The sequence below is a fragment of the Tupaia chinensis genome, unplaced genomic scaffold (assembly GCF_000334495.1).
Source record: "Tupaia chinensis unplaced genomic scaffold, TupChi_1.0 Scaffold000259_1, whole genome shotgun sequence".
NCBI classification, from domain to species: Eukaryota; Metazoa; Chordata; class Mammalia; order Scandentia; family Tupaiidae; genus Tupaia; species Tupaia belangeri.
Genome location: NW_006159739.1, coordinates 1160628 through 1174414, shown reverse-complemented (window position 1 = coordinate 1174414; position 13787 = coordinate 1160628). Strand labels below are relative to the sequence as shown.

At 39.9% G+C, this 13787-nt stretch overlaps 1 protein-coding gene across 1 annotated transcript in view; it reads left to right on the top strand.

Annotated features, from left to right (window-relative positions):
- The window catches only part of SCP2 (sterol carrier protein 2), a 106733-nt gene that overhangs the window by 2220 nt on the left and 90726 nt on the right, over positions 1-13787 (top strand). Inside the window, exons 2-4 of the mRNA XM_006149379.2 lie at positions 6213-6270; positions 7974-8045; positions 12507-12638. Of these exons, the coding sequence (XP_006149441.1) occupies positions 6213-6270; positions 7974-8045; positions 12507-12638 (262 nt within the window). The remainder of the gene's footprint in view (positions 1-6212; positions 6271-7973; positions 8046-12506; positions 12639-13787) is intronic.

The window sequence follows — 13787 nt, the reverse complement described above, 5'->3', positions numbered from 1 at the left end:
TAGCCTCCCTTAAATGTGCCTAGAGCACTTACACTAGCCTACAGGAGGGCAAAATCATCTAACACAAAGCCTGTTTTACAATAAAGGGTGGAATATCTCATGTAATTAATTGAATACTGTACCGAAAGTGAAAAACAGAATGGTAGAGTACAGAAAGTACTTTTCGTAAAGAGATAGTATGGTGCTAAATCCCAACAAGTAATATCTATTAATGATTAAATCATCATTTTTAACTTTTATTTTTTAGGTTTTTGTCATAGGGCATGTGCTTGCCAGACAGAGACAGAAGGCAACAGTGAGAGGGAAAGTGAGAAACTAGCCCCTGGGTGGATGGCCATGCCTCATTCCCATCTCTTCCATTCTCTTCCTGGGATTTTGGACATGTACGCACATGCGTCCAGCATGATTTTCAAGTCACCAGGTCTGGAACCTGAACGACAGTCAGCCATATGGAAGCCCAGCAATGTCACCATTATGCCACCTGCTGGTCCCAAGTCATGATCTTACAGAAAAATAATTGCACTGGTTTTCATTAAGACCATTTTGAATGAAGCAGATTAATTTTATTAATCTCAATACTTGTGAGATTGTTTACATGTGAGCTACACTAGCCACTTTTTTTTTTTGAGAGGTTTTTGCTATAGGGCGCTTGCGCTCGCCAGACAGACAGAGACATAGAGACAGAAAGCGAGAAATCACCCCCCAGGGGGGATGGTCACGCCGCAATCCCTTCTCCTCCATTCTCCTCTCGGGATCTTGGGCATGCACGCACACGCGCCCGGCGTGAGTTTTAAGCCACCGGGTCCGGGACGCGAACCGCGGTCGACTATGTGGGAGTCCAGCGACATAGCCATTATGCTAACTGCTGGTTCCCACACTAGCCACTTTTTTAATGAAGCACCAGTTTTACTTGAAAGAGCAACTGGCATATACTATGGTTATTCAAACTTTGGTTTATGTTTTCAAAAATGAATGAAGTGGGGCCAGCAGGTGGGGTGGTGGTTAAAGGCACTGGACTCTCATATGGCCAACCATGGTTCAAGTCCTGAATCTGGTGGCTTACTTTCTCACTTTCCCTCTCTCTCTCTGTCTGTCTGATTAAACTGGAAGGTAACAATAATAATAAATAAAGTTAAAATAAAATAATTATTTAAAAAAAAAAAAGAATGAAGTCAGCCTGTCACTTCAAGGAAAGTAACTGACAGTATTTGTTGCCAGCAATAAAATTTGAGCTTTCAAGTGAAAGTTATAATTTTAAAAAACTTATATATGATTGCCAACTTTCTGCTACTTTTTTGTTGGTTTTAATGAGATAGGTGTTAATAACAAAGGTAAGTTTTGGAATTACATAATGTCAAATTGTGGAAAAGCTGCATAACCCATGTAATTATTATTATTATTATTATTTTAATTTTTTTTGCCAAGGGTACATATACTTGCTGGAAAGAGAGACAGTGAGAGAAAAAAAGAGACAGAGAAAGAAATCACTTACCCAGGGGGATGGCCATGCTGCAATCCCTTCTCTTCCATTCTCTCCCTGGGATTTTTGGGCATACACGCACACATGCTAGTCTGGAGTGAGATTCAAGCCATGTCTGGGACTTGAATCGCAATTGGCCTTATGCAAGTCCAGTGCCTTAACCACCAACCCACCTGCTGGCCCCAATGGAATCACTATTTTACAGGTGACCTAGATGATTCAGAATTATGCATTCATTAAATAAATGATCCATTTATTTATAAATCCTTTGAACAAATCCATAGGAGATCCATTCAAAATGCAAGAATTTATAATAGAGTATAAAATGGGACCAGCAGATGGTGTGGTGGTTAAGGTGTTGGACACTCCCACTTGGCAGACCACAGTCTGAGACTTGGACCTGGTGGCTTGCTTTCTCACTTTTCCTCTCTCTTCCTCTCCCTGTCCCTCTCTGGTCAAATTAAAATAACTGAATGAATAAATTAAAATTAAATAATTCTTTTTTAAAAAAGTTCATTTTATGGTTTCAGATTTTTGCATTGCAGTTAACTATTAAGAAACTCCCACTGTTGGGGGGCTGGTAGGTGGCATCGTGGTTAAGAGCACTAGACTCCCTCATGGCTGACCAAGGTTCGAGTCCCAGACCTGGCAGCTTGCTTTCTCACTTTTCCTCTCTCTTTCTCTCCCTGTCACTCTCTGGTCAAACTAAAAATAAATAAATAAGATTAAATATAATAACTCTTAAAAAAAAAAAAAGAAACTCTCACTGTCATTTTAGTGTAGTATTAAAAACAAATAACCATAATTACCCAGAAAGGCTATTTAAATAATCCTTTTTCTTTTCAGCTACTTGTCTATATGAGGTTAGAATTATTTCCTGTACTTCAAGTGAAACAACATAACAAACAGAAGATTGACTAAAGACTTAGATAGGAGGGCTAGCTCTGTGATACAACAGTTAAAGCATTATGCAGGGGGCTGGCAGGTGGCATGGTAGTTAAGGGCACTGGACTCCCACATGGCCGACTGCAGTTCAAGTCCTGGACCTGGTGGCTTTCTTTCTCTCTCTTTTTCTCTTTGTCCCTCTCTAGTCAAATTAAAGCAAATAAATAAATAATTAAAGTTAAATAAAATATACCAGTTGTGTGTGGACACACCAAGGACCTGACAGAATGGAACATTGGAGGAAAAAGGATTGTAGCATGACCAGGCCCATTGAGGGGTGCTCTCTCCCTCTTTCTCTCTCATGTGCTTGAATTTACCCTGTGTCGTTCAAAAAAATTAGATATGAGAATTCATCTGTCTCCTATTAAATCAGATATTAAAGAGAATTGCAGAAATACAAAGTAATGCCACTCTTCTCATGTTTTTAGGGGAAATATTTTTAAAACATCATTTATGGGTCCAGCTTGAGGCCCTGGTGGGCAGCTGGATCTTACATGGCCAACTGCATAGTTTTGAGTTCCAGAACTGGTGGCTTGAGAAACATCTCAGGCACCTGTGTATATGTGCCCAAAATCTGAAAGGAGGGAGAAATGGAGTAGAAGGGATTATAGTGTGACCATGCCGCATGGGGAGTACTTTCTGTCTTTCTCCAATGAGCACACATGCCCTCTGGTTAAAAACGAAACAAAACAAAAACACTCCATCTTCTACTTATTCATCCTTCTGTCCCTCTAACTCCTGGCAACAACTGATTTTTCAGTGTTTCTATAGTTTTATCTTCTCTCACATGTCATTTACTTGTAATCATATATTGGGTTGTCTGGAAAGTCATGATACATTTTTACATACAAAACCAGAAAAATACGACTTTCCCAACAGCCTAATAGTATGTGGTCTTTCAGATTGGCTTATTTCGCTTAGTAGTAAGTATTTAAGTTTTTTCTACTTCTTTTCTTGGCTTGATAAGAGGTTTTATTTTTCAACATCGAAAAATTTTTTTAATAGAATTTTGCAATAGGGCATGTGCACTCACAGGAAAGACAGAGATAGAGAGACAGAAAGCAAGAAATCAACCCCTGGGGGGATGGCCATGCTGCGGTCTCTTCTCCATTCTCTTTTTGGGATCTTAGGCACACATGCACATATGTCCGGTGGGAGTTTAAGCTGCTGGGTCTGGGACTCGAACAGCGGTTGACTACATGTAAGTCCAGTGATATAACCATTATGCCATCTGCTGGTCCTCTTGAATAATCTTCAGTTGTTTAGATGTATTGGGTTCATTGGGAAATTCATGACACTTAAAGAAAAAAAAAAAGAATTATTTAACTTTACTTATTTATTTACTCATTTTTAATTTGACCAGAGAGGGACATAGTGAAAGAGAGAGAGAAAGAGAGAGAAATAAAGCAAGAAAGCAAGCTGCCAGGTCCAGGACTCAAACTGTGGTTGGCCCTGTGGGAGTCCAGCACCCTTAACCACTACGCCACCTGCCAGCCCCATCATGTCAGACTTTTCTGACTACCCAATATCACATTGTATTTATCCTGTTACTGAAGGACATCCTGGTTGCTTTAGTATTAGCAATTATGAATAAAACTTTCACAAACATTTGTGTACAGCTTTTTATGTGGACTTAAACTACTTAATATCAAGGAGTGTGTGATTGCTGGATTCTTACAGTAAGAGTATGTTTAGTTTTGGGGCCAGCAGTGGTGTGGTGATTAAGGCACTGGATCTCATGTGGCTGATTATGTGGTTTGTGTCCCAGAGCCAAAAACTTGAAAAACACACCAGGTGAGTATGCATGTGTGCCCCTAATCTCAAGAGCTGAATGGAGGAGAAGGGACTGTGGTGTGGCCATCCCCCCAGGGGTGTGATTTCTCTCTTTTTTTCTGGTAAACTTACTCATCCTATAGCAAAAAAAAAACAGTGTGTTTAGTTTTGTAAGTAACTGCCAAATTGTTTTTCGAAGTGGCTATACCATTTTGCATTCTCATCAACAATGAATGAGAGGGACCAGCAGATGGCGTAATGCTTACATCACATGGTCGACCACGGTTCGAGTCCTGGGCCTGGTGGCTTGAAATTCACGATGCGTGCATGTGCATGCATGGCAAAAATCCCCAAAGGAGAATAGAGGAGAAGAATTATGACATGACCATACCCACTGGGGGAGGGGGTAATTTCTTGCTTTCTATCTGTGGTGAGTGCATGTGCCCTATAACAAATATCTGTCTCTAAAAAGAAGTATCTTTAGGGGCCAGCAGGTGGTGTGGTGGTTAAGGCACTGGACTCCCACATGATCGACCACAATTCCAAGTCCTGGACCTGACAGCTTACTTTCTCACTTTCTCTTTCTCTCTGGTCAAATTAAAGAATAATAATAACAAATAAAATGAAACAAATAAATAATTATTTAATAACAGAATACATTGTCCTTGATCTGTCCCCTTGGCCTAGTGGTTGAGGCAGGTGGAGCCTACTTGGCTGACCACGAGATTCGAATTCTAGCCCCTGGTGGCTTGGAAAACATGCCAGGCATGTGTGTGTATGTGTGTGTGTGTATGTGTGTGTGTGTGTGTGTGTGTGTGTGGGTGTGTGTATGTGCACATACTCATAATCCTGAATGAATGGAGAAGTGGAGAAGGGATTGTGGCATGATCATGCCCTATGGGGAGATGCTTTCGCTCTCATTCTCTTCCTGTTTCTCTGCCTTTCTCTGATGAGGGTAAATACCCTCTGACAATTTGAAAAAGAAAGAAAGAAAGAAAAAGAAATCCATCTCAGGATAAAGCCTGGAAATCAAAGCCCATAAATTCCCTTGTGAGATTGTTCTAGAGCCTGACTAGACCGGCTGAAGGTTTTGCTCCATTACTTACTAACTCTTGGGCAAGTTGTTTAATCTCTCTTTGCCTAATTTTTTTAATCTGTAAAGTGGTAATAATAATAGTACGTATCTCTTAGGATGGTTGTGAGGATTAAATAAATTTATATACGTGGGGAATGCTTAATACAATGCCTAACACACTAAGTGGCCAGTAAATATTAATTGTTATCATTATCTGGTCCGAAGTTACTTTCATGCCCTTATCACTTCCACTTTCTATCTCATGGTTTAACCTCTGCCATACTAAATTATTTGAAGTTCTTCCAGAGGAAATTGTGTCATAGTCTCTCACTTCTAGATCTTCCTTCCACTTGGCTAATTCCCACTGTTCTTTGAGGACTTTATTTATTAATTTTTTTTTTTTAGGTTTTTATTTGCCATAGAGTGCATGTGTTTGCCAGAGAGACAGGGAGAGACAGTGGGAGGGAAAGTGAGAAATCACCCCGAAGGGGAATGGCTACACCACAATCCCTTCTCCATTCTCCTGGGATTTTGGACACACATACACATGCACCTGATGTGAGTTATAAGCCACTAGGTCTGGAACTCGAACCATAGTTAACCATGTAGGAGTCAAGCACCTTAACCATTATGTCATCTGCTCATCCTGAGGACTTAATTTAAATGGCAGTCCCTCTGGGAAACCTTTTTTGTTCTCCCTTGAGGGTTGGGTAGATCTCTCCCAAGTCATTCTGTTTCTAGGTCACTATGGAGTAATTACCTGTTTTGCATTAGACTGGCAGCTCCCTTACTGCAAGGACTATATATTATTTATTATCAGTGTCTAGGAACGAGGTAGGTGCTCAGTACGTTTCTGTTTGGGTGAATTTCTGTAATGCTTTGTTGTGAAGAAGCTGTAACTATATGTGTTTTATTTATTGCTTCCTTCTATATTTCTAGTTTGTAAAGCCTGGAACAGAGAATTCAAGAGACTATCCTGACTTGGCAAAAGAAGCAGGTAATATAGAACATTTATATCTTTGAACACCCATAGTTTTTGTGTGGTCTGTCTTAATTCCATGGGCGGAGCAGCCTTGGAAACATAAGAGGAACCCCAGTCAAGGGAAAAGGACCTAAACAACCTCAGTCCCTTCTCCTCCATTCTCCTCTTAGAATCTTGGGTATGCACGCACATGCGCCCAGCATGAGAGTTTAAGCCACTGGGTCCAGGACTTGAACCGTGGTCGACTACATGGGAGTCGAGTAACCCAGCCATTACACCAACTACTGGTCCCTGAGAATACTTTTCTTAATATAATCTCACAAACTTTTTTTTTGCTTATTTGCTAAACAGGAAAAGATAACTCAAGGTCTGACTAAACCAGTCCTGTAATTTATATATCTTCTTATGTTGAAAAAAAAAAATCAAAATGGGCCAGCAGGTGGCATGGTGGTTAAGGTACTGTATTCTCACATGGCCGATGCGATTTGAGTCCTGGACCTGGCAACTTGCTTTCTTGCTTTCTCTTTCTCTCTCTCTGGTCAAATTTTAAAAATAATAGTAACAGGGGTCAGCAGGGAGCGAGGTGGTTAAGGGCACTGGACTGCAGTTTGAGTCCTGTACCTGGTGGCCTGCTTTCTCACGTTCTCTCTACCCCTCTCTGGTCAAATTAAAATAAATAAATAAATGAATAAATAAAATTAAATAATCCTTAAAAATAATAACAAATGAAATAAATAATTTCTTTAAAAAATCAAAGTAATGCATTCATATGGTATTAAAAAAATGGCAAAGGGACTAGCAGGTGGTGTTGTGGTTGAAGCGCTGGACTCCCACATGGCCGAATGTGATTCGAGTCTCAGACCTGGCAGCTTGCTTTCTCACCTTCCCTTTCTCTCTCTGTCCTTGTCTCTGGTCAAATTAAAAATATAAAAACAAATGAAATTAAATAAATAAATGATTTTTTTTTTTTAAGTGAAAAAAAGTACAGAAGGGCTGATATTTCTCAGGCCTGTTCCTTAGGGTCGACTTCTTTGAACAGTTTTGGCTTTAGTTCTTCTGGTGATTATCTTCATATCTAAATGCTCATTCTGTCATGTATATTCATGTTTTTGATTTATCAGTTTGAGACATCTATTTGGTTCTCAGTGTGGTAGATGAAGATTTAGCTCACACTTTCTCTCCAACCTCACTGTCCTCTTCTTTCCAGTTTACTTAGTTTTTCTCATTTCTCCCACTGGTTATTTCTGCAAATTTGGATGACATCCTTATTGCTTCGTTTCTTGTTTCATAGACAGAACTTTTGTTTCTGGCTTTGTATGATAACCACATTAAAACCCACCCCTAGTAATGACATTCTATCCCATTTTGTCCTCTAGAAGTGTGGGTAGTTCCAGAGATGAATAAAACAAAGTCCTTACCTTGAGGAGCTTTTAAGACTCTTAGGATTTAATGTTAAGTATAGTCAAGTAGGCAGTTAGGACAGAAAGCATTCAGTATCACAAGAGAGACTTGGAGAACTGATGTCATAATGACTTAGTGCAAAACGATTACTTTTAAAAGGAGAGCTCAGATGTTTTCAGTAAGGATTCAGTATTTCAACTGAACCTATTCTATATTGAGGTAACTGTATACTGGGAAAACTCTAACCTTAGTTTTTACTCATCAAAAGCAAATACTTATAGTACTTTTTGATTAACCCCTGCCTCCTCCTTTTTTAGGCCAGAAAGCTCTAGAAGATGCACGGATCCCTTATTCTGCAGTGGAACAGGCATGTGTTGGCTATGTTTACGGTATGTGATAAACTTCATCTTCTAGAAATGATTTGCCTAAATCTAGCAACATCTTCATAAACAGTGCAGAGGCATTTGCCAATTTTAACCCTTAAACTTGGAATTCAGTCATTCCCATCACTCATATTTCAAGCTAGTATGACTATGAGGTCATCAGGAAAGTCATGTATTTTTCTGTGCAAACATGCATCATGACTTTCCCAGCAAGTGACCAAATATATATATATATATAAAATCGTTATCATATTGCCAAAATAGGAAATAAATTTTAAAAATTTAACTTATTAAAAAAAAAGAATTACCCATAATGCTACCATGTGAGGATAATAAGATAGAAATTTGATCTTCATTATCTTAAAATTTGTATTGACTTTTTTGTATTTGATAAAATTTGTTCATTAAACTTTTTTCTTTCTTTCTTTTTTTTTTTTTTTTGAGAGGTTTTTGCTATAGGACGTGTGTGCTCACCAGACAGACAGAGACAGAGAGAGAGAAAGTGAGAAATCACCCCCCAGGGGGGATGGTCACACCGCAATCCCTTCTCTTCCATTCTCCTCTCGGGATCGTGGGCACGCATGCTCATACACCCGGCATGAGTGCTAAGCCACTAGGTCCGGGACACGAACCACGGTCGACTACGTGGCAATCCAGTGACATAGCCATTACACTAACTGCTGGTTCCTTAAATTTTTTTTCTGATAAGAAAAATGATATATATTAATTGTTTTTTAAAAAGGGACCATAAAAGGACAGGAGGGCCAGCAGGTGATGTGGAGATTCAGGCAGCTGGATCCCACATTGCCAAGAGCATGGTTCAAGTCCTGACCCCACAGCTTGAACATCATGCTGAGTGTGTGTGCATGTGCGTGCAAAATCCCGAGAGGGGAATGGATTAGAAGGGATTGTGATGTGGTCATCTCTCCTGGGGGATGATTTTTATTTTTTTCCCCTCTCTCTCTCTCTTTTAAGCACATATAGAGCACATGGGCCCTATAGCAAACAAACAGAAAGAAAATAACAAAATAAATCATCTTTATTTTCATTATCCAGAGATTATTTCCATTGATCTGGTATATATCCTTCAGTGAGTCTGTATGCATGTGAATATGCATGCACACATGATTTAAAAAAAAATAAAGTCCTACTATTCATATATATATGTATTTTTTGTTTGTTTGTTTTTGGAGAGGTTTTTGCTATAGGGCACGTACACTCGCCACAGAGACAGAGAGAGACAGAGAGACAGAAAGCGAGAAATCACCCCCCAGGGGAGATGGCCATGCCACAATCCCTTCTCCATTCTTTGTTTAGGATCTTGGGCACGCATGCCCGTGTACCTGGTTTGAGTTTTAAGCCACTGGGTCCAGGACTCAAACCATGGTCAACTACATGGGATTCCAGTGACTTAGCCATTATGCTAACTGCGATCCCACTGTTCATATTTTTTGTAATCCACTTTTCTCATTTAATTGCCAGAGGATGTGTGTACTCACCAGAGAATGAGAAAGGGGGAGAAACACCCCCCAATGGAGTGTAGTCACTTTGCAGTCTTTTCTCCATTTCTCTGTCTTGTCAGCATTTTGGGCATATACGCATCTGTGCCTGGTGTGTTTTCAGGTCTCTGGGGCCAGGTTTAAATTGTGGTCAGCCATGTGAGACCTGGCTGCCTTAATCATTAGCCTACTGGGCTGACTTCTTAATCTTTTTATAGCACTAAAAAATATTCATTGTGGGGACCAGCAGGTGATGTGGTGGTTAAGGTGCTGGACACTCCCACATGGCCGACCATGGTTTGAGTCCTGGACCTGGTGGCTTGCTTTCTTGCTTTCCTTCTCTATGTTTCTCTCTGTGCCTCTCTGGTCAAATTAAAAAAAAAAAAAAAAGAATGAATAAATAAAATTTAAATAAATAATTAAAAAAAAAGAACTATTAAAAAAAATTCATTGTCAGTACCAGTGGATGGAGTAATGATTATGTCTCTGGACTCTCACCTAGTCAACTGCAGTTCGAGTTCTGAACATGGCAGCTTAAAGCTCACACTGGGCATGTGTGTGCATATTCCCAAAATCCTGAGAGGAGCATGGAGAAGGGATTGTGGTGTGACCATCCCCCCTGAGGGGTGATTGCTCGCTTTTTGTCTCTCTGTCTCTGTCTCTCCAGGAAGTTCACATGCTTTATAGCAAAAATCTCTCTCTAAAATAAAAAGAAAATATTCATTGTCAAATAAAGATTGAATAAATTTAAGGTATACAACATGCTGGTTTGATATAAGTATAAATTATGAATTGATTATCATAATCAAATTAATAATCACATCTATCCCTAGAATGTGTATATCTTTTTTTTTGAGAGATTTTTACTATAGGGCATGTGCACTTGCCAGAGACAGACAGAGACAGAAAGTAGAAATTTTCTCCTGTGGATGGCCATGTTACAGTCCCTTCTCCACCATTCTCCTTTCAGGATCTTGGGCATGCATGCACACATGCCCAGTGTGAGTTTTAAGCTGCTGGGTCTGGGACTTGAACTGCAATCAGATACATGGGAGGTCAGCAACATAACCATTATGCCATCAGCTGGTCCCAGAACTTGTATATCTTTTAATTTTTTTTAAGAATTATTTTATTTAACCTTATTTATTTTAATTTGACCAGAGAGGAACAGAGTGAGTGAGAAAGAGGGAAACTGCTAGGTCCCGGACTTGAACCACGGTTGACTATGTAGGAGTCTAGCGCCCTTAACCACCATACCAAGTGCTGGCCCAAGAACTTGTATATCGTATAATTGAAAGTTTGTACCCTTTGACCAACATCTCCCCATTTTCCCCATGCCCCCACAGCATTTTTTTGTTGTTGTTGTTAAATAATTATTTATTTATTTAATTTTATTTGGTATTATTTTTTAATTTGACTAGAGACAGAGAAAGAGAAAAAGGAAAAGTGAGAAAGCAAGCCACCAAATCCAGGATGTGTACTATGGTCAACTATCTGGGAGCCTAGTGCTTTAACTGCTATGCCACCTGCTGGCCCCTTTCCTACAGCATTTTTTAAAAAACAATTATTTTATTTAACTTTATTTATTTATTTAAATTTTAACAGAGCGCGACAGAGCAAAAGAGGGAGAGAGAGAAAGTGAGAAAGCAAGCAACCAGGTTTGGGACTCAAACGGTGGTCAACCCTGTGGGAGTTCTGCGTACTTAACCACCACACCACCTCCTGGCCTCTATTTATTTATTTATTTATTTTCATTTGACCAGAGAGGGACAGAATGAGTAAGAGAGAGAGAGAGAGAGAGAGAAAGTGGGAAAGCAAGCAGCCAGCATTTTTGAAAAGAGATTTTTGCTACAGGGCATGTGTGCTTGCTGGGGAGATAGAGACAGAAAGTGATAAATCACCCCCAAGGGGGGTAGCCACGCCACACTCCCTTCTCCATTCTCCTTCCAGGATCTTGGGCACACATGCACATGTGCCTGATGTGATTTTGAAGCTACCATATCTGAGACTTGAACAGTCAGCCATGTGGGAGTCCAGCAACATAACCATTACACTATCTTCTGGTCCCCCTACAGCATTATTTTTAGAATTATTTAACTTTATTTATTTATTTATTTTTAATTTGACCGGAGAAGGAAAGGGTGAGAGAGAGAGAAAGAAAGTAAGAAAGCAAGCTGCCAGGTCTGGGACTTGAACCACAACTGGCCGTGTTGGATCCTGCGCCCTTAACCACCATGCTACCTGTTGGCCCCATCACCTACAGCATTTTTAATGATTACATAATATTCTAGTCTTAGGGCTTCACCAGTTTATTGAATAGTAATAGTAGTAGTAATATCCTGTCCTTGCATTTTAAGTTATTTCTAACTTCTAGTTATAAAAATGATACAGTATTATAAAAAAAATACTAGAGTAATTATTAATTTAGATAAATTTGTACCTATTAATGACTTCCTTCCTTGAAATATGAATTTATCATGAGAATTCTAGCAGGGAAACTTACTGAGTTGAAGGGATGAAGAATGTATATACTGAGAAGGAGACCCTGAACCTTGCTAATTTTGCCAAAGACTCGTAGAGAGTCTAAGCCTTCAAATTTTCCCACTATGCTGTGCAGTGTGTCTGCATTGGTGGTCATGTCACTTGGGAGAGGAAATCACATGTGTACTCAACTCAGACCACGTTGTTCAGGTATGCCCCGGCACACAGGACCTCTGAAGAAAGTGCACATGTATTCCTTGTTTTGAGACTTTTATTATGTTTGCAAAGTAAATGATGCTTAATGCGAAAACTGTTTCTGAGTATGTTTCAGTAGTATGTTTACTATCCCAACCATGTCATATGCTAGGCAAAAGCAAAATACTGAAAAACTGTAATATAATATTCCATCGCAGTGCATTTCTGTAATTAATTCCCATGTTACAGATATTAATTTTTTCTTTCTTCCTTCTTTTTTTTTTTGATACAGGTGACTCTACCTGTGGGCAGAGAGCTATCTATCACAGTTTGGGACTGACCGGAATTCCTATAATCAATGTCAACAATAACTGTTCTACTGGGTCTACTGCTTTGTTTGTAGCCCGGCAGCTGATTCAGGGTGGTAAGCAGCTTATTTATCTTAAATAAATGAGAGGTTATTGCCCCTGGTTAATCATTTCTCCACATGACCACCAGAGGAAGTGCTTAGTAATGTATATTTATTTATTAATTTTAATAATTATTTTATTTAACTTTAATTTTGACCAGAGAGAGACAGAGCAAGAGAGTGAGAGCGAGAGAGAGAAAGTGAGAAAGCAAGCCGCCAAGTCTGAGACTCAAACCATGCACAGTTGGCCCTGGGGGCACTTCATCGTCCTTAACCATCATGCCACCTGCTGACTTCCTATTTATTTATTTTTAACTTGTCAAAGGTTGTGTGTCCATTTACTGGGGAAAGAGAGAGAGATGGAAAGTGAGAAAGCATCCCCTAACAAGGCATGCCACAATCCTCTCTCCATTTCTCTATTCTTTTGGGATTTGGGGCACACATGCACACATGCACACACACCTGGCAGGTCTTTCTAGATACGCTGGGACCAGGATTCAAACTACATGATCGTCCATGTGGGATCTGGTTGCCTTAACCACCAGGTCATGGAGCCAGCCTGATAATATATTTCTTTTTTTTAGAAAAGGCTATATTGAAATATAATCAGGCCAGCAGGTGGCATGATGGTTAAGGTGCTAGACTGCTAGACTTTTTTTTTTTGGAGAGGTTTTTGCTATAGGGCGCGTGTGCTCGCCAGACAGACAGAGAGAGACATAGAGACAGAAAGTGAGAAATCACCCCCCTGGGGGGATGGTCACGCTGCAATCCCTTCTTCTCCATTCTCCTCTCGGGATCTTGGGCATGCACGCATATGCGCCCGGTGTGTGTTTTAAGCCACCGGGTCCGGGACGCGAACTGTGGTCGACTATGTGGGAGTCCAGCGACATAGCCATTACGTTAACTGCTGGTTCCCAAGGTGCTAGACTTCTATATGACTGACTATGGTTCAAGTCCTGGACTTAGCAGTTTGAAAATTATGCTGGGCACATATGCGTGCATGCCTCAAATCCTGGGAGAATAGAGGAGAAAGGATTACAGTGTGGCCATCACCCTTAGGGGGTGGGTCCTCATTTTTTGGGTACACATGCATATGTATCTGATGTGATCTTTCTTTTCTTTTCTTTTCTTTTCTTTTTTTTTTTTTTTTTTTTTTAATTTTTT